A 25451-nucleotide genomic window follows, 5' to 3' on the forward strand; every position below is an offset into this window, starting at 1 on the left:
GCTCAGACCGCTCAGCTGTGAAGGGTTGGTGACGAGCTTGCTGAGCGGGGGCTACCCACCTCTGTGTGGCGGGGCCGTGCCGAAGGCGTTGGCCATATCGCTGGTCGGCCGCGAATGAGTCACGACGTGGCCGCGGATTTCCAGTTTCGCTGATGTCTGCCACACATACCGATGGTGGCAAAGGAGCTGATGGTGCCGCCGTGTAGTAGGGTGATTGGTAGGTGGATGAGGAATGGTTTCGTCAACCCTACCACCTTGTCGCTGCAGCTCCTCCCGCACAATTGCCCGAATAGTAGAGGCAAGGTCGGTGGGCGGGCTCACGTCGACGCTGGCAACCGTTGTCACATTTGCCAGCCTACTAAATTTCGGGGCGATGCGACGAGTCTTCAATTTTTCAAACGTGCGGCAGTGATGTTGGTCGTCGGAGGCAGAGGTGAGGTCATCCCTGCCTCTCAGAAAATTGTAAACGTCTTCCGCTATGCCTTTCAATAGGTGTCCGACCCTGTCTTCTTCAGACATCTGTGGGTTTATAATCTCGCAAAGCTTAAGAACGTCCTCTATATAAGCAGTGCAGGTTTCTCCAGGAGTCTGGGCTTTTCCAGCAAGAGTCCGCTCCGCGCTTTTCTTTTTTGAGTCGGAGTCACCAAAACACTTCTTGAGTTCTTGAGCAAAAAGAGCCCATGTTGTCAAGGACTCTTCGTGGTTTTCATACCACATCAGGGCAGTGTCCGTGAGAAAGAGCGTGACGTTTTCCAGCTGATCGAAAGAGTTCCAGTGGTTGTACCGGATCACCCTTTTGTAGTGCGTTAGCCACGCGTCCACATCTCCTCCTGCCATTGCCGCGAACGGGCGGGGTTCCATGTAGTGATGCCTATGTGTGGCCAGTGTAGATTGGCGCGAAGTGGAGGTGGTTGATTCCTGACCTTCGCTCTGGGCCATGACGACTGTTGTCGGCGGCAGACCGGCAAGACGATGGCTCCGGCGAACTCCGAACAGCTGTGGCTCCGTGGTACGTCGACGTGCCGTATCCCGCACCTCCACCACTCTGTTACGTCTACGAGGGGTTTATTCGAAGCAGACGTAACGGTCGACTCGACGGTATACCGCAGTGAACGCGCAGCTCTTGCCACCCACCGAACGTCCTCTTCTGCTGCTACCACCATGTTCCCCGCTACACAGGTGCACATACCTAAATTACACATGTGGTAACATTATTGTTACGTAAAATGAGACGGGACGTGACTATGTGCCAGTGTATTTACACCGATGAAATTGGAGCGCAGCACACAGAGCGATCAAACCAGTCCTCTTCGTCGTCTTCTGCTTACAGAATGGTTCACCCTTCATGCGATAGCTACGTAGCATTACCCCCCGGTTGTAAAGCATCGGCTCGGTGCACTTTATACGTGTTCTTCAGAAGAAGGGTGGTATGGTTTAAACCTACTGACGTGGACTACGTCACTGAGGGTGTTCGCAGACAGGTTAGGCCCGGAGACTAGAATGACCTCATAGGTAACGTCCGTTACCCGTCGTATGATACGGTAATGTCCTTTGTACGGAGATATAGCAACTTCTCTGACAATACAACATGACGAACTGGGCTCCAGAGAAGAACTAGAGAACCAGGTGAGAAGTCAACGTCGACATGCTTGCTGTCGTAGAGAGCCTTCTGGGTTGCTTGTGAAGCCAACAACTTACAGCGGCCAATCTTACGTGCGTGGTCGGCACGAGCGATAGCATCTCGTGCGTATTCGCTCGGCGGAGGTGTAGTAGTCGGTAGTAGGGTGTCTAGTGGTAAGGTCGGATTACGGTCATAGAGCATATAAAAAGGTGAATAACCTGTTGTATCATGACGAGGTGAATTATAGGCGAACGTCATGTGAGATAGTGCTATATCCCAGTCATGGTGGTCTGATGAGACATACATCGAGATCATGTCCGTGAGGGTGCGATTTAGGCGTTTGGTAAGGCCATTTGTTTGAGGATGGCAGGAAGTGGTCAGTTTGTGTTGCGTTGAGAAAGAGCGCAAAAGGTCGTCGAGTAAGCGTGACGAAAGTGCGCATCCACGATCGGTGAGCAATTGCCGAGGAACGCCATGGTGTAGAATTACATCGTGGAGCAAAAAGTCAGCAACCTCAGTAGCAGTGCTGGTGGGGGGCGCTCTATAGTGATGGCAAACCTGGTCGCATGGTCTATAGCAACAGCGAGCCACTTGTTCCCAGAGTTTCATTCAGGGAACGGTCCGAGGAGGTCTACACCAACACGGAAGAAAGGTTCGGTAGGAATGGAGATCAAGTGAAGGAGACCAGCAGGGCGTGCGGCAGGTCGTTTTCGACGTTGGCATTTTTCGCAGGAGGCCACGTAGTGTTGAACGGACCACGCGAGACCACGCCTAAAGAAGTGGTGCTGGACGTGGTCGTACGTGCGAGATACGTCCAAGTGGCCGGCAGTTGGTTCGTCGTGAAGCTCATGCAGGACCGCTGAACGGAGATGGTTAGGCACGACTAGAAGTAGCTCAGGACCATCTGGCTGGACGCTACGACGGTACAGCGTGCCATTTAGGAGAGCGAACACGCGTAGTGACATGTCGTTATGGTCGGATTCCAGACGGGCAATGAGTGACCGCAAGGAAGGATCGCGACGCGTTTCGTCACCAATCTGACCAAACCTAGACATGGACATGACGCTGGGGCCAGGCTCGCTTACCGATTCATCTGGTTGCTCAACAGGGTAGCGTGATAAGCAATCGGCGTCCAGATGGAGGCGTCCAGACTTGTAGGCAACTGAGTAGGAGTACTCCTGAAGACGCACCGACCAAGTTGTCCAGAAGGGTCCTTCAGTGAAGAAAGCCAGCAGAGGGCGTGATTATCTGTAATGACAAGGAACAGGCGGCCATACAAGTAAGGATGAAATTTTGAAACCGCCCAGACAAGGGCAAGACATTCTCGTTCTGTTCTAGAGTAGTTACGCTCAGACTTTGAAAGGAAACGACTTGCATATGCAATTGCACGATCAGTGCCCCGCTGAGTTTGGACTAAAACTGAGGCGATGCCGTGACCGCTAGCGTCTGTCCGCACTTCTGTAGGAGCATACGGTTCGAAATGTGCAAATATCGGTGGTGTCGTTAGAGCGGTGATTAGTCGAGAGAAAGCGTTAGCTTGAAGAAAACCCCAACAAAACGAGATGTTGTGTTTGAGAAGGTCTGTTAGTGGGCGTGCGAGTGCCGCAAAGTCTTTTACGAACCGGCGAAAGTAAGAGCATAGGCCCATGAAACTGCGAACATCATGGATAGAGTGCGGAACGGGAAAGGGCGTATTTTTGCCGGGTATGGTCGTACACCGGAAGCGTCAACAAGGTGGCCCAACACAGTAATTTGACGAAGACCGAAGCGGCACTTCGAGAAATTCAGCTGGAGGCTGGCATGTCGGAATGTTGATATAATGGTCGAAAGGCGTTCAAGGTGTGTGGCAAAGGTGGGTGAGAAGATATTCACGTCATTCAAGTAACACAAGCACGTCGCCCATTGAAATCCTTGAAGCAGCGTGTCCATCATTCTCTCGAAGGTTGCTGGGGCGTTGCAGAGACCAAACGGCATGACCATGAATTGGTAAAGACCGTCGGGGGTAACGAATGCAGTTTTCTCATGATCCATTTTGTCTACAGCAAGTTGCCAGTCACCAGATCGGAGGTCGAGAGATGAAAAAAAGGTGGTTCTATGAAGACAGTCAAGTACGTCGTTAATACGGGGAAGAGGATACACGCCTTTCTTGGTTATTTTGTTGAGGTGCCAATAATCAATGCGGAAATGCCAGGAGCCAGCTTTCTTCTTTACCAAGACCACTGGGGAGGCCCAAGGGCTTGACGATGATTCGATGATGTCTTTCGATAGCATGTTGTCCACTTCCTTCTGAATCACTGCTCGTTCTGATGCGGACACGCGGTAAGGCTGACGGTGGATGGGTGCAGAGTCACCAGTGTTAATTCGGTGCTTGACAATGTTAGTCTGGCCCAAGGGACGATCACAGATATAAAAAATGTCACCGTAGGATGCCAAAACGCGGCAGAGAGTGTTGGCCTGATCAGGCGAAAGGTATGTTCCAATTATATTTCGAAAGATGGCTTCGGCAGAATCGGGTAACCATGAGACTTCGGCTTGGTCCAGAACAGTTACAGCGACAATGTTTATGTCATCATCTCTTGAGGCAGTGAGTTGAGCAAGCGACATCTGGTAGGGCAACACTTGAGGAATGAGGCCGAAATGTAGGAGCGGAAGAAGCACACAGTTGTCCACTATGGTGGTGATCGTATGTGACACTGTAATACTGCGCATCAGTCGTGCGTCTGTTATCGATGTAACGATGTAGTATCCGTCGGGAACTGGAGGGGTCGATGACAGACAGACGTATGTCCCAGCTCGAGGCGGCAAGCGAACAAAAGTGGTTGAACCCAAGCGGCTCAAGGGCTTCCACAGGCATCAGAGAGCAAGGGAAGGACGAGGCTGAGTGTTCCAGAAGAACAGTCAATTAAATCCGAGTGATCCGAGAGGAAATCAAGGCCTAGTATGAGGTCATGGGGGCAACAATCTAGTTCGGCAAAAAGGACTACGGCGTGACGACCAGCAATGTTGACACGAGCAGTGCACATTCCGGTGACTTCTACAGTGCCACCATCGGCAACATGTATGGCTTGAGTCGTAGAGGGCGTCATGATCTTCTGAAAATAACGGCGTAGATGTGCGCTCATAATACATAGATGGGCGCCTGTGTCAACAAGAGTGTCGACTTTTACTTTAATGAAACTGTGTTGTGTGGGCAGCGTCAGTAGAGGGTTTCCGGGCGTCGTTGGTATTGCAGCTTCACCTCCAGAAGCTGCAATATCTAGTTTTCCTGCTGCGATCGTCCAGAGAAGCTCGGCGAGGAAAAGCGCCGAGCGGCGGAATACGGAATTGGCGGCGTAGTGGCGATGGGGAGCGGGAGTAGCGGCGACCGGAAGAAGGGGCGTCAGTGGGGAGAGGCTCGTGAGGAGGCGGCGAGTAAAAGTTGGACGGTGTAGCGGCTGGACGTCCAGAAGTGGTAGGGCGCATGTAAGTAGGGTAGCTCAGACGTGGTGGGTTGGACCAACGGTGACGGCAATAACGAGAAATATGTCCAGGTTGATGACAGGAAAAGCAGATAGCCTTGTAATCAGGGGTTCGCCATTACGTAGGGTTTCGGAAGGGCAATAATGGATGAGATCGGCGAGCGTTACCTGAGGGGTATGGGCGTACTTCAGGGTTAGTCACGAGACACGCTGACGGAAGACCAAGATTAGCGAACTCCTGCCTTACCACAGCTTGAATTAAGGCTACCGATGGGTGTGATGGGTCGGTGGCTTGGGTTGTAAAAACAGGCTGTTGAATGGGAGCTGGACAGGCAGCTTCAAGCTCTCGACGAACAATTCGGGTGACGTGGTCATAGGTGGGTGGTTGGCGAGTGGCTTCACACGATGAAGTTGCGGCCGTGTTGGGCAGTCGTGTGAATCTCTGCGTGATAAGGCGGCTCTTGGCGTGTTAAAACCACCGCCACTCTTTGTGGATTTCATCGATGGTGGTGACGTTAGTGTATACAAGCAGGTTGAAGGCATCGTCGGCGATGGCTTTAAGCACATTTGATACCTTCTCAGGCTCGGGCATGTGTTCGCCAACCTGGTGGCAAAGGGCGATGACATCGTGTATATACGCGACGTAGGATTCGGTATACGTCTGTGCCCGAGTAGCCAACTGATTTCGCGCAGTTATCTGTCGTGCAGCGGTGTTCCCAAAAAGGTCACGGATCTTCTCCTTGAAAGTATCCCAGCTGGTAATGTCGGCTTCGTGCGTCTCGAACCACAACCGCGGAGTGCCATCAAGGTAAGAAAGCACGTTAACAAGCACGAGTGTCGGGTCCCACCTAAAGCTGGCGCTGATCCGTTCATACACGTTGATCCACTTGTCAATGTCAAGGTCATCCTGTCCGGAAAATACGCCAGGATCACGAGCAGGAGGTAGGACAACGTAGGTAGGAGTCAGGGAAGAGGCGGGTGGTGAAGAAGATGTACCTTGATCTTGTGACATGGTAGGACCCGTGATGAGGTGGCTGTTGCGGAGCTTCGTGATGGATAGAAGGGAGGACCAGCATGTCCACCACACATGTGCTACGTAAAATTAGACTGAACGTGACTGTTTGCCAGTGTACACCGATAAAATTCGAGCGCAGCACCAAGAGCGAGCAAACCAGTACTCTTCGTCGCCTTCTGTCCACAGAATGGTTCACCCTTCATCCGATAGCTACGTAGCAATATATCCATCAACAGGTCACGAAGCTTAAAAATAGTAGATTACCCTTTTTTTTAATAGCTTCTGTCACAGAGAAAGTCCTGTACATTTTGCTTTGCAGCAAGAATGCACCAAAAGAAGCAGAAAAAGGTAGAACTATACGGGGTGTTTCAAGAAATGTGTCCAATATTATTTCAAAATTACAGAAAGGAGGCATCTGCGTGCTACCTGCGGCGTTTAATTTACTTTTGAAGAAGGTATCTTCAGATGGGCTACACATTAATTATGGCTGTAATAATAGTAATCAAAACAATTATCTTTTAGGGGCGAAGCTCCTAAAGCCATGGGTCTGTCCCTCCTAGCTCGTCGTAGTTCGTGAACACTTAGTTCGATGACTCACTTATGCGGACAGACAGACGCACAGACGGACGCACGGATGGACACACGGACAGACGGAAGCAAGAATGAACGAATGCACGGACTGACGGATGCTTCGCTCCGCTCATCATCATTCAGTTCGTGGATATGCTGTCATATTTTTAACCAGTGGGAATAGCCGATTTAGTCCAATGGTGAGTCCAATTCAAGTCCTTCCTTTGAATAGTCCGTAGCAACTTAGAAATTATGGAAAGATGGCCACTAGCAATCACCCGTGAGCGATGAATGCTGGTTATAACTTAACTGGCGAAACCGAAACCAAAGCACCAAACAGCGCATCCACCATTCACTTCGGAAACGCCCACAAACATGGGATGAGGGCGTTGTTGAAGTGAATGGCAGACGCGCTGTTTGGGGTGTTGGTTTAGATACTGGCACGTTCTCCAGCTCGTACGTTTTTATATTCGAAGATGATAGTCTTTCTTTGGATATACTTGTACGCATGTATTTTGGTATGTCTGTCTGTCGTACGACTCAGTTACCCGACCAAAGTTTAAGCAATTGCTGAACGCCCATTCATCTTGAACTGGTGGCTGCGTTCATAGTTGTGAACATTGTCGATCAAAAAGCAACTATTACGCATATATCTAAGATGCAACATGAATACGTGTGTTGCTTTATGAGAAAACACATAGATACGTATCTCTCAAAGCCCTAGTGTTTCTTAGGCTGGGCGGAAAATTTGAGGCTATGCACGAAAAAGACGGCCAACAGACATTTGCAGACAGGAGAATTTGCTGATTCGACATTTGAAGATAGGCACGCAGATGCAACGCCAATTTTTTATCCGAGTTTTTGAGTATTTGGTCAAACTTATAACTCTGATTCATGCCTATCTGGTTTCAAAGGAGGCCACTGTTATGATATAGTCTGTGTGCCCCGTGAAAAAACAAAACAAAAACAAAGTAAGAGTGAAGCACCTATATAGAAGGCTGTTTCTGCTTCATTCTTTTTAATGGAAAGCGTAGGACAGGGGTGTAGCATGAAGGATTTTGAGAAATTTTTCTGATGATACACTATAGCGGCGCAAAGCCTGAAACAGGGCATGCAGAGAAGAGTGTTTCCGCTCCACTTGCATCTTTGGAGAACTATGTCAGAACGCAGCATTCCCCTGAAGTGCTTGTTATTTTTCTGTGTTTTCTTTTTTCCGACATGCCCGATATCTGTTCCGTACGGCCACTAACGTCGTCGGCTGTTTGTTGAACTAACTGTTGCCTCCATTTTCAGTGGACAGGTGCTGAGTAGTGAGCTATTACCAATTTTGTTGTGGTGCATACCCGTCATGTAATGGACCATGACTATATGGCAAATAATGAAGACATTAAATGACGAAAAACCGAGATCCTGAGGTATTTCGTACCTAAATGTGAGAGAACGAATGTGGTGAGGGGTAACTATAAGATGCGCAAGATGTCTCTCAATAGCGCATCGCAAAGAAGTTTCACACGCGCTTTGACCACCATCATCAATACGTATTCGCTCTTTTTCTTCCTCCACACAATTCAAAAGGCCGGAACAGCAAAATTGTTTCAGGTTGAATGAAATACATCTCGAGGTGCACATCGTTTGAAAGCAAAGCTAGGCAACTCCTCCGCTAATGTAAGTCAGAAAACCCTTACCACACATGTTCACAATAAAAATCTGAAAAAATGACTACTTGTAAGTATTGGTTTTTCTTTATAAAGTTTAGCATGTCCATGCCATCGAGCAGTTTATGTATTCCCTAATCGCTGTTCTGGATGACCCTAATTGCAACGCCAACGCACTTGTAGCCACGTCGGCGACAAATAGCTAAGAAATGACGCCATACGTAGAATATCTGTGCTACTGTTGGCTCTCACCTCATCGCGGTATCGATTTCGCAAAATTGCGCTTGGTGATGGAGGTAAATGATTCCAAAAAAAAAAAGATTGACGTTAAAAAGCTTGCTTCAACATACCACCAGAGCGTTTCGACTAAAACTTTCGTTGCAGATGTTCATTCGTGGAAGTTTATTGGTGCTGTGGGCTCCATGCAGTTAAACAAAATGAATATGGTCAAATATGAAACCAATCGGATTGAAGGAGCATGCAATATATATCAAGGTCCTTTAATTCACGAATGCAATGTAGATTAATCAGTGGCGCTGGAGTCAGTTTGCAAAGCATTGATTTCGTCCTGGTCCATTTTTATTGTTCAGTGCACTGTCCTACCTTGCTGCTGGAGAAAAGCGGTCTTGAAGTTTAGAATTTAAGGAAATTGGTCAGGCATGCCACTCTATTGGTGAGTAGTCCACTCGTTACAATGCGGTATGAACTTTGACGAAAATGAGTACAAACAAAATATTTTACAAGATACTTTATTGGCATTAAACTGCAGAATACGTATATACAATACAATAACCCTTATAATGCATAGATTTAATCTGTTTCGTTAACGACTGATATTGGGTCATTGTAAGCTTTTCCAAAGCCGATGCCAAGGTCATCTCTAACCGCACTAGAATTGGCGCATCTGTGCCATATATACTGGGTATATATGTTTGAAAGGTAGTGTCACCAAGCAGAAAAAAAAAAGTTCAATTTCCATGTGTTCCCTTGCTTCTTTTCTTTTTGGCCTTTGTATATCTTTGCAAGAAGCGCGCTAAGCTGAGAACAGTCGACACATTATTCTTCCTTAGTAGGTTCTGTTAGCGTGCTCTCTTTGCCCGTATCAAACTAAGCCACGTGCACAGTTCTAAAGTTTCGGATGACGTGCCACTGTTGTCCATGGTACAGTCACAAGTTCTTGTGTCCTTTCTTTCGCAGTGTTCCAGTGGGAAGAACGTACGCGCTAACACACACACGCACACACACAGTCGCACGCACCGGCCTTCTGTTAATGCTGGCGCGTACGTGAAGTCCATGTTTCGCTCACACCACTGTTGCCTGCCTAAAGATTTGTCCAATCCTATTCAGTTCACAAATACGTTAATATAAAGAACCGGACCGGGTAACGAATGCATCCTTTGCATTCACTTGAAGAAGGAAACCTTTGAACCTTAGTCGCTGATTACGTAGCAGAAAGGTACGAAGAAACTTCATTTCCAAGTTGCATTTTACATGCGTTCACAGAGAAATTCCCGGATGTTTCGAATTCACGCGTGCTCTTTCGTAGCGACCAAGACTTGCTCGCAGACACAGATGACGAATGATCTTTTGGTATCGTCAGTATACCAGCGTATTGGATGGTTTCGAAGTTCTGCCATGAACGACGTTTCGGGCGGAGCAGGACGGAAATCTCCGCTTTGGAATAAGTGCCCCGTTATCGCAGCCAGTTCTGCGTCTTTGATGCACAGGTGTTTGTTTCTGAGTACGAGGCCGAGTTGTGTGCACGATCATTTGAAGTATGCTCTGGCACCACGATGCGCTGCTGATAGTGTGTCACTGCTAGCTCAAGTGTAGTCCGTTCATACACTTTCCTGAAGGTTGTGATGCAACGAGGAGCATTGTTCCTTGTTCTTCCGGCGGCTTCACCAAGTGTTTGATACCTAAAACACAGCAAAAAGAAATGTGATCGTGTCACAAAAAAGAGAAACGTACCGCTCAAAATGAAGGAAATAAAGGAAGCATGTGCAGAAAGAAAGAGGACAGTGACCCTATTTCAGCCCTTGTTCCATGTTTAGTACGTTGTTTTTTTTAGCTATGAAACAACCAGTCTACAACGACATGTACGTGGGAAATCCTGCTCCATCTTTACGACAAAGTAAAAAAAAAAACTAAACTTTTTGAGAAAAGAATGGCAAGAAACCATGAAAAAGTTCTTGCATTATCTTGTCATTAAATTATATATCGAATGCACGAGCAATGTTTGCTCACATAGAAAGGGCAGCGCAAAAACTCGGGAAAAAGAAGGACAGAGAGACAGAGACAGCGCTCTGTCTTCTGTTTTTCTTTTTCCCGAGTTTTCGCGCTGCCCTTTCTATGTGAGCACTATGAAGCAACTAGCCCAAACCAACGTACTTCTTGAGCAATGTTTATTTATTCTCCCAAGTTACTCATGTGAATATAGCGACAAGTCTGATTATAGTCTTGTCAAAATGGTTGATTGGGTGAGTTGGTGATTCATTATTGTTATTATATTAGATACGGACAGAATAGACAGGGACAATCGCTTACTTCCAAGTGAAAGTTCAATCGGAAAGCTGTGTCGCTGATTACAGTAGTCCAACTGAAGAGTTCAATAGAAAAAGCTATAGTTTAGGATTGGTGTCTGGGCTGTCATAGCTGCTGTAAGACGGAAACTAAAAGTGGATCTTTGTGCATGCTCAACAAAGGGGCCCCTTACTTATGGTTCCTGCCGGTACAGCGCCTCCGCCAGGGGATGCAGCTGTCCTGCGGACGTCACCATTAGAGGCTGTGCCATCTGGTAGTGCGTTGCGTAAGCGCGCTGCGGATGGTGCTGCTGCTGCCACGTCATCGAGGCTGCGCCACGTACCACCGATGTTCTTGCCTTCTGCGCAGACGAAGACGTCTGCGTGGCCGACGTTGGCGCCGTCGTGAACGTGACGCTATTAGTGGCGCGCGCACCGCCGGTCAAGTGGGAAACGTGGGGCGCCGACTGGACCAGAGCGGTCGCCCCATGCTGCTGCTGTTGCTGATGGAGTTGGTAGTTGTAGTCTGGCGCGCGCTGCCGCCTGAGCCACGGGGCGCTGGTGAGGGCGCTGCGCTGCGCTTCGGGACTCAGGTCCGGCAGAAAGAGCGCTTGTGGAACGTGGCCGGGCAACTCGGCAGGGTAGTAGATGATGCGCGGCACACCCCACTGCAGCGGTACGCCCATGCCACTGGGCCACTAAAAGCACACGGTAAAAACAAAACAAACATGTGCCATGAAATGGGCATTATGATTGAAGTAAGGATCGGCATATAGCGAAGCACTAACATTAGGAATAGCAGTAAGTGGTTTCCCAAACCTACTGTGCTAACGGATACTTCCTAAATGTTGGCATATATACGTTTGATGCGTTTGTACTTCTTGAATACACCACGAATAGGTTTAACTTTTACATTCCTCGCGCGAATACGCGTGAATATTTCAGGATCTGTAAAACTCGCATGTAAACAAAAAAAAAACTGCTTTCCAATCAGCATGACTGACAATAACCGCACTTTTAGTGCAGCTGTATTAAGCCAAATCAGTCAAGACAATACATTGCCATGGTTTGTCGACGTTGATGTACACGCTACGTATTTTTTTACTTTTCTTTTTCAAGGTTATTTAGTCCTTTACTACGGCATGAAGTGCAGCAATACAGGAAGCCTCGACTACTCACATCGTAAGCAGCGGGTGCACTTTCAACCGGCATACGTGCCACCTGTGGCACGGGGACGGGCTGAAAGTGTCTGGCCGCAGGTACAAAGTACGCTATGGGCTCCTGTGCACAGGGTTGCCTTGGGGCACTCGTGGGGTGCGGCTGCGTCGGTACGGGACGAGCGATGGGGAAAGATGACGACGTCAGTCGCAGGCCTGCAAAGGCGTGGCCCGCGTTCGAATACGTGGGCTGCAAGGAAACAGAAAGTATGAGCTGTAAGAGTTTGGAGGGGGCTGAAATATAAGTACCTGAATTCATGTTGCCTATTTTATCAAGCGCACATGCTAAAACGCCCAAGAAATAGAGTAAATGCGTGTTTCCTCGACCATCACGAGCGTTGCTGCCCCTATTCGCCCTCCTCCCGGCTTTGTTTTTACGCCATAAGGGGTCTGGAGTGGGGAAGTGGGAAGAGTCGCGTATTCAACTGTTTTTCCCAATTCCAATAAACTTTTCATGTTAAGCACGTATAGAACGCACTTATAGCGATACCGGTTTTAACAATATATCGGCTATAACAATCAGAAGCTGCTGTACCGTCAACTTTAGTATGTTTTCTACAGTGAATAACCTGATTACAACAATGCCCGCATACCGAAATTTTGCTTATAGCAATCAATTCTGGCAGTTGAGTATGGCGAAAGGTTATGAAAAGCAATGTTCTTGAAAAGAAAGAACAACAAAATGAGAAATTCAAGCTCCTGAACCCCCACCCCAAGCCCCCAAGTCACCCAGCATTTGCAATATTCTTCACCGCACAGTGCATAAGCACTGAGGTAAAGGTTATTTCTAAACAGCGCATTAGCGTGGGAGGTTGAGAGCGGTGGTGGCTCTTGTTATTGCCCTTTCGGAGATGCAATTTGGATAAAATGGCGAGGCTTTGAAGAGTTCGATTGCTCGAAACTTCAGATATTCTCGTGCATTGGCTCTATAAAGCATGTGACAGTACCTTGAAAGCGTACGAATTTTCGACCTCGTGCGAAAAAAGTTCGCAGCCTTGTTATACTTAACGTAATTACCCTAATAACTGATGGCATAGCACATCCAATAATACAGTATTCTCGGAATAAGCCTGGCGTTCTTTTGCATTCATGTTTTTCGCGCAATGCGTTTATAGAAACTATCGCTTATAATAATAGAATTTTCATGGCCGTAGAGTATTATTATAAGTGCGCACACATACGGACATAAGTGCGAACACAAACGAGCAAACAAAGACAAATAACCTTCTCCGCATTACATATTATGATGCGGCGAAGACAAATCACAGGGCAGCGCGGGGGATACGGGGCTGTTACTTCTTCACCTCTTTTCATGGCTCATACCCAATGCCCAGGGATCGGCCGAGAGTGAAGTGAATTTTTTTTCAGTGTTTGCTCGCAATATGCTACTTCAGCGTGACGAATCTCGCGAGCTTCGCCATCATCTTCTGGGCTATTTAGTGTCGACAATCTTACCGGATGAGAACTGTTCGTAATAGAACAGGCGGGTGTCGTGAACAAGGAATTGTATAGATACGAAGATTCCGCGTGGAAAATGGTTTTCTTCTCCGTCACTTTCGCTTTCTTTCCTAACGGCTTATGTTGTCTGAATCACAACTAAAACAATTGTCCCAGGGCCTCTTCTAAAGATATTGAAGTTTTTAAAAGATTCACTCTGTTCTAGCCATGAAGTATCAGTATGTTTATAAAGAAAGACGGAGAGCGAGACATGGCTAGGTGAAGGAATACGAGATAGGTGTGTGGGCAGTGGAATGAATGAAAAGAAAACAGAAGCACATCCAGAGAACAGGGAGAGGCAGAGTTCAATAGTGAAAGCCAGTGATAACTGACATTCAGGAAAACAGGGTAGCAGAGCTGGATAGCCCGATTTACAGACGGTGGAGCCACGTGCTTGTGGAGGTTATTCGGGGTTAACATCTTGCTCAAGAGGCCGCTTCGACACCTGCGAAATTCAACATATTCAATATGTGAAGGCGTTGATCACTTTTAATATACAGCAAGCAGTATATGGCTGTAGGCGAAAGCAAACAGCTTGGTGTACTCGAGCTTCTCCTTCAACTGTAGTACGCGATACAGGTGGGGCCCCGCTTGCATCAGCTTCTTGATGACTATAGCCTATAGCTTCGCCTCTAGGTGGATACCGGAGCCGTGCCTAGAGGAAAAACACATCTGTATGCGTAACATAGGCCCTTCAAAGCTATCGTTCAGCGCCTATCGCAGATACAGTCGTGAACAGCTCACTACAACGTAATACCTATTCGCAAAGTATACCTATAGATCAAACAGATCCGTAAGGCAATGCGCGGACCTGCTGATCCGGCTACTTTGTTGATGCTGTTGCTCCTGCCGATGCTCAATTATGGCCGAGTGCTTAGTCGTGTGCAGGTATTTAAACAAGCTACTTTTCGTGCAACTTATTTTTGACGCAATGTTGCGTGTGTTGAGATACTCATCGCACTACATAACACATCTTTCTTTTTTCGAAGTAGTTTGTAATGGCGTGGTTGTGTGGTGCGACACATACTTGCGACGCCGAAGGCCAGGGTTCAGTTCCCACCCGAGCCGTACATTTTAATACGATAGCACTGAAGAGCTGGTTTCGAAGAATTTGCGGCGTCGGCGTGGTTGGTTGTGGTCGAAAGACCACCATCACGTCTGTGATCGAAAAATCGAGAGCGATTCTAATAAAATAAGTACAAACAAATTCCGAGTTTCACCGGGGATCGAACCCCATGGTTGAGGCAGGTTGAGGCTTACGCCACGGTTGAGGCATTCACCGTGAACCGAAGCAGGCTAGCAGTTCAGAAGGCGATGCATGCGTACGAAGCCCGATCGCAACCTACTCTCGAAGGCGAATGTCAAGCGTCCTCTAATTTTTATTTATTTATTTATTTGATTGATTGATTTGATTGATATGTGGGGTTTAACGTCCCAAAAACACCATATGATTATGAGAGGCGCCTAGTGGAAGGCTCCGAAAAGTTTGACCACCTGGGGTTCTTTAACGTGCACCCAAATCTGAGCACACGGGCCTACAACATTTCCGCCTCCATCGGAAATGCAGCCGCCGCAGCCGGAATATTTATTTATTTGCATCTATCTCAAATTTTCGCTAACCACAAAAACATTTTTTTACTCACAACTACCGGCACCGACGCCTACACTGCAATTTCTGCAAAGCAAGTATTCAAACGTTATCGCGTTAAATTTCGTCCCTCCTATGTGCGCAACCAGCCCTAGTTCGTATACGTCACAGAAACTCCCATTGGCAACCTTCTGCTCCACTAAATGTGAAAACCGGAACACGTGGGTGGCCGACACGAATCGATATTTCGCAACAGACGTAAGCAATGATTGAGGAAGACAGTTGAGCCAATGATATTAACCCAGTAATAAACACCAGGGGTGTTAGTTTCAGCTTCACTCGTTAAACATTTGTATAAACTTGGGTGGTGGTTTTTTATAGTAGGTTTTTCAGGGTCAAGCAAAAACAACACGAATTCCTGGTGAACGTTACGGTTTTGTACTTTTCGTTCCCATATATCACCAGAAATATTAGTGCTATCAATAAAAGAACGAGAGAGAGAGAGAGAGAGAGAGAGAGAGAGAGAGAGAGAATGCAAGGGATCAAATGTGCTGAAAATTTACTTGTAAACATTGAAGCCTGGTCCAGCTTTCCAATATTGTTAGAGAGTGTGTTACAGCACTACTTATAAATAATAATAATACACAAGATATTTAAGTAACTAAATCTTCACAGCTACTTCCCGCCTATTCCATAAACCACGTCAAAAAAAAAACAAAAAAACAATCACGCCATATGGTTATCCACGATGAATATCACAGTGATCAACCAATACTGAAGATATTAAAGAGTGCGTCACTGAAGCGAGTGTCCAGACATGATTATTATTTTTTGTGGCGTAATTTAGCTCGCATTGATTATATTCTCTTTAGAAGCTTATTGAATATAATGTATGAGAGATAGAGATACACACGCACAGCAATATCTTCAAGAAGTTGCAGAGTTACATTCATGCTTGTATTTCTTTATATAAATAAATCCTCGAGTTTTCAAAGATCCGTTCGTGCTCCTTGTTTACATGCCGCAAGAGAAACAGCGTCAGCTAAAAATCTACAATATATAATGTGAACTGTTGGAAGAAGGCCTCTCCTATGTCTTCTAATTTCATCCTATCCTGCGTTAACTGATTGTATACTTTACGTCTACGAACCGACGAACTTCTTAGTTTGATTACCACACCTCTCTGACGTTTTAATAATGGTTTTAAATGCACTGAAAAAACTGCAGTCGTTTCTCGGTTCTGTGTGACATTTTAAGATGTACTTGGAAGGAAAGACGATGCTATATGCGCAAAAAGAACATGATGTAGGTGCCTAAGTATTACCGGATACCCGCCCATTATTGACACAATGCTTCGTCTATGTGTGTACGAGTAACGTTGACCTTCGTCATGGTTTCAGTATCAGCTAGAAGAAGCGTAAGCAACAAAGGAGCGAGAAAATAAACGCCACTATCATCCCCGTCCCTGTGTTCCCTTTACCCATGTCAACCTAAGAAGTTCCGACGATGTACTGTCAGAAACACATTTCACTAAAATTTTGTAGTTTTGAACGCCATCAGTATGCGAACTCGACGCTGAACTTACTTTAAATGCCGTGCCGTCTCTGCCGTCTCGACGGCGAGCTCCACTTCCACCGCTAGTAGCGCTGGCAGACGTAGTGGGTGGCGCAAACGGAGATGGAAAGCTGGTACCGTCGTACACCTTGCTGATACATGGTATGTCGGCGACTAAGGCGGACATCTTCTGTAGTGGCGTCGGTGCACCAAACGGCGGTGACGGTGGCTGCGTCGTTTGCTCAGGACGCAGAGGCTGGTCCGACGCAGAGCATGGGCGAGCTGAAACCGATGCGGAAACCGCGTCTGTCGTCGGAACCTCTTCAACTGGCGGCGAATCAGCTGCTGCTTGCACACTCGGTGGTGGCGTAGGTTCCGCCGCCATCACGGGGGGCGTCTCTTTCTGGGGTGGTTGACACGACGTTGGCAGAAGCGGGGACAGGCGTGACGGAGACAGCTGCGGAAGCGGACTTGAGCTGTTGTGATACCTCATGGATGGTGACAAGGCATCTTCGCTCAGATATCCCGAGGAAAAGCTGAAGCTTGACTTGGGACTGTCCAGAGTGCAGTAAAACTCTTGTTCTGCTCCCTGCAGATCGCCCTGAAGCTTGGTAATCCATCGTTCCCTAGCCTGCATGTGTCCGGAAGAAACGTTGCCGGCGGGAAGCAATGCGCCTGCCTGTTCTCGAGTCGTTTCCTGGCTGTCCAACGCCTCCGATACGGCACCTTCGCTCGTTTCCGACAGCATCCCGGGGGTCTGTTGATTCGCTCCGGTATCCGTAGCGGTGGCAGAAGCGTGGTTGCTGCTGGCGGTAGGATCACTGCATTCGTCAAGGACCTGGCAAAGGATATCGGAGTCACGCTCACTTGTCGCTTCTGTTTCACTGTCTGCTATAGGCACTGGCGTGGAGGCGCCCTTTTCCCGCATTTCGGGCTCTTCGTCCGGCTTAGCCGTCGGCTGACAAGCGTCACCTTCTCCACTCTCGGCGAGGCTGGGTCTTTCTTCTTGGTTCTCCAAGGAAGCAGCCGAACGAAGAACCTCTTGGGCAGGCTCCGCGCTGGCCGTGGCACATGAGTCACTGTCGCTGGGGCCACTGGAAATGGAAGAGCGGGGGTCTCTCGTTGCGGGCAGCACGTTGACAGGAACCAAGTGGAGAGGAGGCACCGAACGACACCTCGGAGGCATTGCGAGTGACGTCTGAATGTAAGGATGTTGTCTATTGTTGCTAGTGAATGGGCTGCTCGTCGCTGTTGTGCCCAGTGGTACAGTGTTAGGTGACACCGTGATAGAGGGAGAGTGTTCGGCCTGTTGCGTCGCCCCGTCTTTCGTGCCCTCTCGAGAAGTGTCAGTCGCTCGATGCTCAGATTCAGCATTGCCGCCGATGCCGCTTACACTGCGTTCAATGGCGGTACCTTCCACAACTCGAACTGAAGCTTTCGCTAGACTGTCATCCGAAGAAGCAGTGTCCGTGTCCTCCGCGTCACGTCCCTCTTTCACCGAAGGAGTACTCGAGTCCCGACTGTGGTCTGTGTCAGAGTTCGACTCGTCGTCGGGACCATCTGCTCGTTCCCTACTCGCTCTACCGTCATGATTGTCATTGATTGGTTCATCCGGTTGGCCATTGCTCTCGACGTTCGTACTACATTGCGCTGTCACTTCCGGTGATTCGGCGACTGTGTACCCGCCGCTGTTCTCCGGTGAGCCTCGGAACCTTGCCAGCAGGTCAGAAGGATGGCTGTGCGTGCCGGCGATGTTGAGGTCCGGATAGTAACCGGCCACGTCGCTGCTCACCTCGTATTCACCGCTCATGCGGCAGATGTCGTAGGTCAAATCGGCCGAATCCTGCAAAGCGTGCAAACGAGAGATCAACAGGTATCAGCGCATGCAGTTTACTAATGGAAAGATGCGCCGGCGCTGTGAGTTCTGCACTGCTTGCGTTTATTAGAGAGTTTTAGTACTGCGTACGCTGCGTACGTGGCGGCGTTGCGTACGTAAGGACGCCATGTTCTGCGTAGTGCGCAGACCGCAACGCGCACGTATCGCATTACGTACGCAGCCGCTACGTACGCACGCATGAGATGCGTGCGTGCGTACGTATGAGGTGATCGCGCCGCTCCGAACAAGTTCGCGACAGCGCGAGACATCGTTTTGCAAAATGGCGGCATCAAAGGCAAGCACCGATTGGCTCTGTGGCTTAAAATATGGCCATAATCTGCCTATAACACTTGGATTGGCTCACATTGGCTGTCAACAACACGTGCTTCAATTTTGATCTACCAGATGGCGCAACACGCTTCTCGCTCGTTACGTACGCGGGTACTACGGCGTACTAAAAGTCGATTAGTGGCAAACGACGCCACGTAACGCAAGGCGCTTGCGTGATGCGTACGTAGCACCATTCCGCAGTACTAAAACTCTCTATTACTAGCGTGGGACGTACGAGGCAAGTATTATGTATAGAGCTGCGTAAAAAATATGAAGGGCGTCCATGAAAAGGTCGTTTCTCACGTTCACTTGAAAATTCCTATCGCGATTTATGGTTACATTAATACCCACCAACTTAAGAAAATGACTGCACATGGTAAATAATCGTTTTAAATTAATGCGCAAAGAAAAATAAAATAATAAATCAGGTGAATTGTAGGATAGGGGGGGGGGGAATGTGCAAGAAAAGTTTAAAATATTGAATGCTTGTTTTTAATCCACTCCTTACAATTCAAGAAGCTTTCTTTGGGGTACAAGGTATGGGCTACATAAATATTGCCATGTTGCCACCGTTCAGAACATTATTTTAAAAATGAATAAGGAATGCTCCAGATGTCTCATTTCGTCCAAATCTGCGGGGCAAAACGATATGCTGCGTGGGGCAAAACAAGACAGTGCGAAAAAAAAAATTCCGTTTTCGCAGTAGAAAGATATGAAATTTACTCTGTGGCCACTTTCGCAGTCCTAAAGAGCACAGTCCTTGGACCCCACATTGAATCTAAAGAGAACGCGGTGTTGAGTTGCTCCGAAACTCATTGCAGATGAAGCACCAGCAGTCTTTGTACTAGTGTTGTCTCTTGTTGAACGATTGCACCTCACTGAACTATTCAACAATTGGAGGCTACCTATGCTAGGACGTAACTTCGTCACCTATTTTTGACGTCTTGATGCATAACTGCTGAGGCCTTTTATGCTTTTTAACTTTGACCGCTGGGCTTTGTGATACAATGAATTGTGTCAGATTGAAATTTTTGGTGCTTCTTTTTTTTAATTGGGGTATTGGAGAAGCATCGTTAAAAATGAATCTCAAGACTAGTTAGCAAATGATATGACTTGGAGATTCCACCATTTTTTTACGCATCTCTTGAGAGCAACCTTGGGAACACGAGAAAACCGGAATGTGGCGCGGATGGAGGAATTCACGTCCTGAACGGCAATCAGTGCTTTTCCGTGTCATTTTCCTCCCAGGAAGAAACTGTATGTGATTTTCTCTTGTAGGTTCAAACCCCCATGAACAACTAAATATAATATATAATGAGTGGAAGTTATTTGTAAAAATATTCAACACTTTCTAAGGCAATTAGATGCCTTATTGTCACGTTCTGCCGCTCTCACATGCTAAAATAAAAAAAAATTCGCTTTGTCCCCGGGCACCAAACGAACTAAACTTTTGGTGTTATGCAGCTCGTAGTGTGAAGTAACAAAATAAATATTTTTGCTGCTGTAGGGACGCAGTAGCAGCTTCATGCACGGATCCGAAAGTTTGAAACACAATTTCGCCCCTTTATGACGGGTCACGAACACACTGACACCGGCCGCGTAATTTTTCTCGCGTGAACGCTGGGAGCAATCATCAACTTTTACACATGAAAACGTAAACAACAACCAAAGCTTGTTGCTGGAAAAAAGAAACTAGAAAAATTAGTTCCTGCATCAGCGAGAGAGGCCGGCAAAGTCAAAACGTTGCCTTTTGGACCATGTATGTCTTCCCTACCATTTTATCTACCCTAAGGCTTTGTAACAAGTTTGTTTTTATCAACGTCGGCATTCCAGAAAGTCACTTCCAGAAATGCTGGTGACTTAGGTCGAACTGGGAAAACGAGGTTGTGTCCATGAACAAGCTAACCTCAGCTATATGCTTGACAGCCTAATGAAATTCGCGTGCAAAAATTGCATATTCTTAGCCACATTCGGCATCTTTCGTTTCCGAATATATTTTCCCCATTGTACATCAAGAAACGTGAGAGTTGGCGTGTGCGACTGTGCGCGTGTTTGTGGAAATAGTGATATGTAAACAAGCTCTACAGAGAATAAGAAAAAGCTTCCTTAAACGGCATCGTGTTCACCTTGGACTTGGGTTTTATTGCAAGATACGTAAAACACTTTCAGGTCGCTGTTTTCTACATAGTAAGAATAGCACAAAAATACGTAGTTGCAATGGCCAATAAGGAAATGGGTAGCGCACCATGTGCTTAGAGAAGTATCTAGTGCACTTCGGCACTAGAATACTTGTGCGATCTTGCCTAGCTTATACACTCGGTGGACACCTTGTCCACGTTGATGAATATACTAAAATGAAGCCTATCCCATAGTGGCAGACATCACTCACAGCACGATCCATTATCATAATTTTGGTAACTTTCTGAACTCAATAGAAAAGTCACGTATATTGGCGAAGTTGATGATGACGAGTGGGCGAAGCTAGTTTCCTAATGCCATTGATGTCTGCGTTCAAGTTGCTGTTTAGTATAAAGGGTTTGTGCTTGAAAGTGTTTTATATTAGTTCGAGACAATTGTGACTGATGTTATCCTATTGGTAATTTTTTTGTGTCTAACATATGTTACTCCATATGTTACCCGAGCGTTGCCCCATATATGTATATTGAGTGACATGGTCCGTTTATTTTTCATGGCGCGTTCTTTGTAACTGTATAAATGCATTCTTTCCGCTTACCATGTGTGTTTGCTAAATGATTTTACGTTAAACTTGCTTATATTTGTTCCAAATCGTTTGCTCTGAAATGCTCACTTTTGTATATCTTCATTTTATGTATACCCTTCCTGCAAGAATCCCCATTCAGATTGGCAGTATGCTTGAAATAAAAATAAAATAAAGAGTCGACGACAAAGCTCAGTCATAAGGTTTATGATGTGTACGTTGAAGTTGTTGACCAGTATAAAATGTTTGTGCCCGTAGGTGTTTTATGCTGTTCCGACACAATTATTTTTGATACTGTACTCGCAGACAACTTTTCTTTGCAATGAAGGGAAAGCTACAGGGGCGGAGCTTCGGCACATGCTCAATACTATGCGAAGTAGTCCGTTATGTCATGCGTTCCGTACCGTTGTGCGGAATGATGGCTGTGCGCGACAAGCGTTTCACATCGACGCAGACGCCGCTTGGCGTTCGAGGTACTCGTAAAAGGCAGGGCTTTTTCGCGAGTTCAAAAACGCCCAGTGGGAATGAATAAATGAAAAGACATACGAATATTCTACTGCTGTGAGCTGCGTCTCTGAGCCGAAAAGCGACGTGCCAAAAATGAAGGCTGTATTCTTCATGTCTCAGGTTGAAAATAAAGACACGATCGTAAGACTACATTCATATTAGCGTCAAGATACGCGTGATTTGGCTTTGTAGCCTTCGCCGCGTTGCCAAGAGTAGCTGTTCCCAAGTATAGTCCATTGGTAAATCATTTTGTTTTGTGTCTCACATCCTCGAATCTCCCCGTGACGGACATGGCGGCGAACAATGCTCGGCCCTAGCGTGCTTCGCGCATAAAAGCTTTTCGTACTGTCATTATTATTGTAACAATGTGTGTAACCACACTCACCTCGAGAGCCTTGCGCGTGGCCCTTGAGAGGGCCTCAAGCGCGGAATTCTTGACGACCGGTCGCGTTCGGGAGGTCGCTTTCGACGTGGGACGCCTCCAGCTTTGCGTCCTGGTCGCCTTGGACGGTCGTCCTCTCTTCCTCTTGACTCGTGGCTCCGCGAAGTCCTCGTTGTCGCCGTCATCGCCCCCGGACACGCCCTCCTGAACTCTGGGAAGGCTGCTCTTCCTTCGTGTCGCCTTCCTGCTTGCACTCCGAGTCTTCACCATCCTGCGCGTGACCAAACGGTTCTCGCTGTCGTTCGCTCTGGGCGCTCTCACGTGACCAGGAACGCAGTCTCTCGAGGCCGGTGAGCACGCGGCGTCCGCATCGAGAGGGACGTCTCTGCTTTCACTGCTTGAACTCCGGCGTGATTGGCTCACTTTGGGGGATTGGCTTGATGATGATGACGACGACGTCGATGGTGATGATTGCCTTCTCTGCTTCTCCTCGTCGTTGTCGAAGCAGGCAGTGTGTAGGGCATCCAGCATGACCACCCACAAGCGGTAGCCCTTGGTGGCGATCTCTGCGATTAGGGTGATGAGGATGACGATCAGTTCATTTATTGAAAAAAAAAGAAACACTGAAGGTCAGCGGTTATAAAAGAAAAATATGAAAGACATTTTTATTTCATTCTTGTCCGTTCGATGCAATTTCAAAACGGGACCGCTCGATAGAAATGCCGTGCGCTGGCTATGCCCATAGCATGGCAAGAGGTACTTCCGCTAGTGCCATAGGTCTCAATGCCCTTCTTCCAGACATCGATAGTCTGCTGTTCACGTGATATCAGACGTGATGACTGCATTAGCAAGCATTTCGTTAAAAACGTGTTCTATTTGAGTCATCGGATCTGCATAGTCAGAAAATTTGCATATACTTGTTATGTATTACTTAATACACATGCTTACAGGACCCCTCTAAGTTCCTTTGTTTCAATGCTTTGCACTTGGTCACTGTGGCCCTTATTACGTTTAAATTCTTTATGCTGCCGTTGCGTTGCCTGTGGGCTTTGAAACCTATTTAATTATATTTATGCAAGGAATAACATGAGCTTGGACATGTTGCTACTCCGTCATACCACCTATAACGCAACAAAAAAGACACTGCAGTGTCTTTGTCCAATGCATGTTAAAGAACGGCAGATGGTCGAAATTAGCGGAGCCCTCCACTACGGCGTCTCTCATGATGATGTCGTGGCTTGGATATGTAAAACCCAAGATATTACTATTACGAGTGTCCGCGACGTACCACGGACACTCGCAATAGATGCGGTATAGGTGGTAAGATATCGTTATGTGGTCGAGATGTTGACGAAGGCAGCAATTGGCCGGTTATAAACGAAACTTTTTTTTTAATGCGAAGCATTTCTTAGCGAACTTCGGTGACTTTGAGCGTATCCATCCATCCATCCATCCATCCGTCCGTCCGTCCGTCCGTCCGTCCGTCCGTCCGTCCGTCTATCTATCTATCTATCTATCTATCTATCTATCTATCTATCTATCTATCTATCTATCTATCTATCTATCTATCTATCTATCTATCTATCTATCTATCTATCTATCTATCTATCTATCTATCTATCTATCTATCTATCTATCTATCTATCTATCTATCTATCTATCTATCTATCTATCTATCTATCTATCTATCTATCTATCTATCTATCTATCTATCTATCTATCTATCTATCTATCTATCTATCTATCTATCTATCTATCTATCTATCTATCTATCTATCTATCCGGCTACGACTTTTAGCTCTCCTGGCTGTTTCGATAATGGTATCGATACAAAGCTTGATATGGCATAAAATGACTTTATGAAGAACATATTTGAATAGTCGTAACATGAAAATCACGACATGCATGTCATGAATGTCATGATTTACATGTAATGGTCCTGCAGCTCTTGCGGTGGTTTCGTTCGCATGGCATGTTGCAAAACTGGTATAGTATGAGATGATTGCATGGCAAACACAAGCGACAGACTCTAACATAAAAATCATGACATGCGTGTCATGCAACAACATGACTACATGGCACACTCATGATGCACTCGCGGCCATTGCGCTAGCGTCACATATACCAAATTTGGTATTACGTTACGTCAATGAATGACAAAGCTATGTGACTAGTGCAAACATGATAATAATGAGATGCGTGTCATGTAACAACATGACTACATGCTACACTCATAATAGGCTCGTGGCCCCTTCGCTAGGTCCACATGTACTAAATTCGGTATTACGTGATGCGAACGGACGACATAGGTAAATGACACATCCAAACATGATATTCACGACATGCGTTTCACGTAACAACAGGACTACATGCCACACTCATGATGTGCTCGCGGCCGTTTCGATAGCTTCACATATGCCAAATTCGATTTTACGTGACGTCAATAGATGACAAAGGTATCTGACTGGTGCAAACAAAATAATCATGAGATACGTGTCATATGAAAACATGACTACATGTCACAGTCAATGTGCCAATACATTTTGACATGACGCGGTGCGCGTGCTCACTGGCGTTCATTTCGTCGTGTCACGCCGGCGTTGCCAGACCAGGCACCGGTCCTGCCCAAGGAGGTTATATTAAAACTAGTATAACCTCCTTGGTCCTGCCATATGCTCGAAGGCGTGCGCCGCGCTGCGTTGCTTTGACGCATGCGCGTTTCAGCGCATCCGGCGTCCCTCCGTCACGAAAAGAGGGAGACGTAATGTTATCAGGGTAACGCTTCGGCATAGAATATTGTTACTCTACAGCATCGGTGCGAAATGCAGCATGTCGTATTTCGCGCCGGTAGCCATCGGGCCTCGCCGACGGACGCTGGTTGCGCCTGACGTCAGACATAAGTGCTCGCGTTTTGTTAACGTAGCGTCGCTGTTCCCGGCG

At 47.0% G+C, this 25451-nt stretch overlaps 1 protein-coding gene across 1 annotated transcript in view; it reads right to left on the bottom strand.

Annotated features, from left to right (window-relative positions):
• Positions 1–9052: 9052 nt before the first annotated feature.
• LOC142791911 (uncharacterized) overlaps positions 9053–25451 on the bottom strand; it is a 29105-nt gene continuing 12706 nt past the window's right edge. Inside the window, exons 4-8 of the mRNA XM_075885585.1 lie at positions 22515–23077; positions 16729–18540; positions 12021–12248; positions 11036–11539; positions 9053–10238 (exon numbers count right to left, since the gene is read on the bottom strand). Coding sequence (XP_075741700.1) covers positions 11036–11539; positions 12021–12248; positions 16729–18540; positions 22515–23077 — 3107 coding nt within the window. The 3' untranslated portion in view covers positions 9053–10238. The remainder of the gene's footprint in view (positions 10239–11035; positions 11540–12020; positions 12249–16728; positions 18541–22514; positions 23078–25451) is intronic.

Source organism: Rhipicephalus microplus, chromosome 2, assembly GCF_043290135.1.
Source record: "Rhipicephalus microplus isolate Deutch F79 chromosome 2, USDA_Rmic, whole genome shotgun sequence".
Taxonomy (NCBI): Eukaryota; Metazoa; Arthropoda; class Arachnida; order Ixodida; family Ixodidae; genus Rhipicephalus; species Rhipicephalus microplus.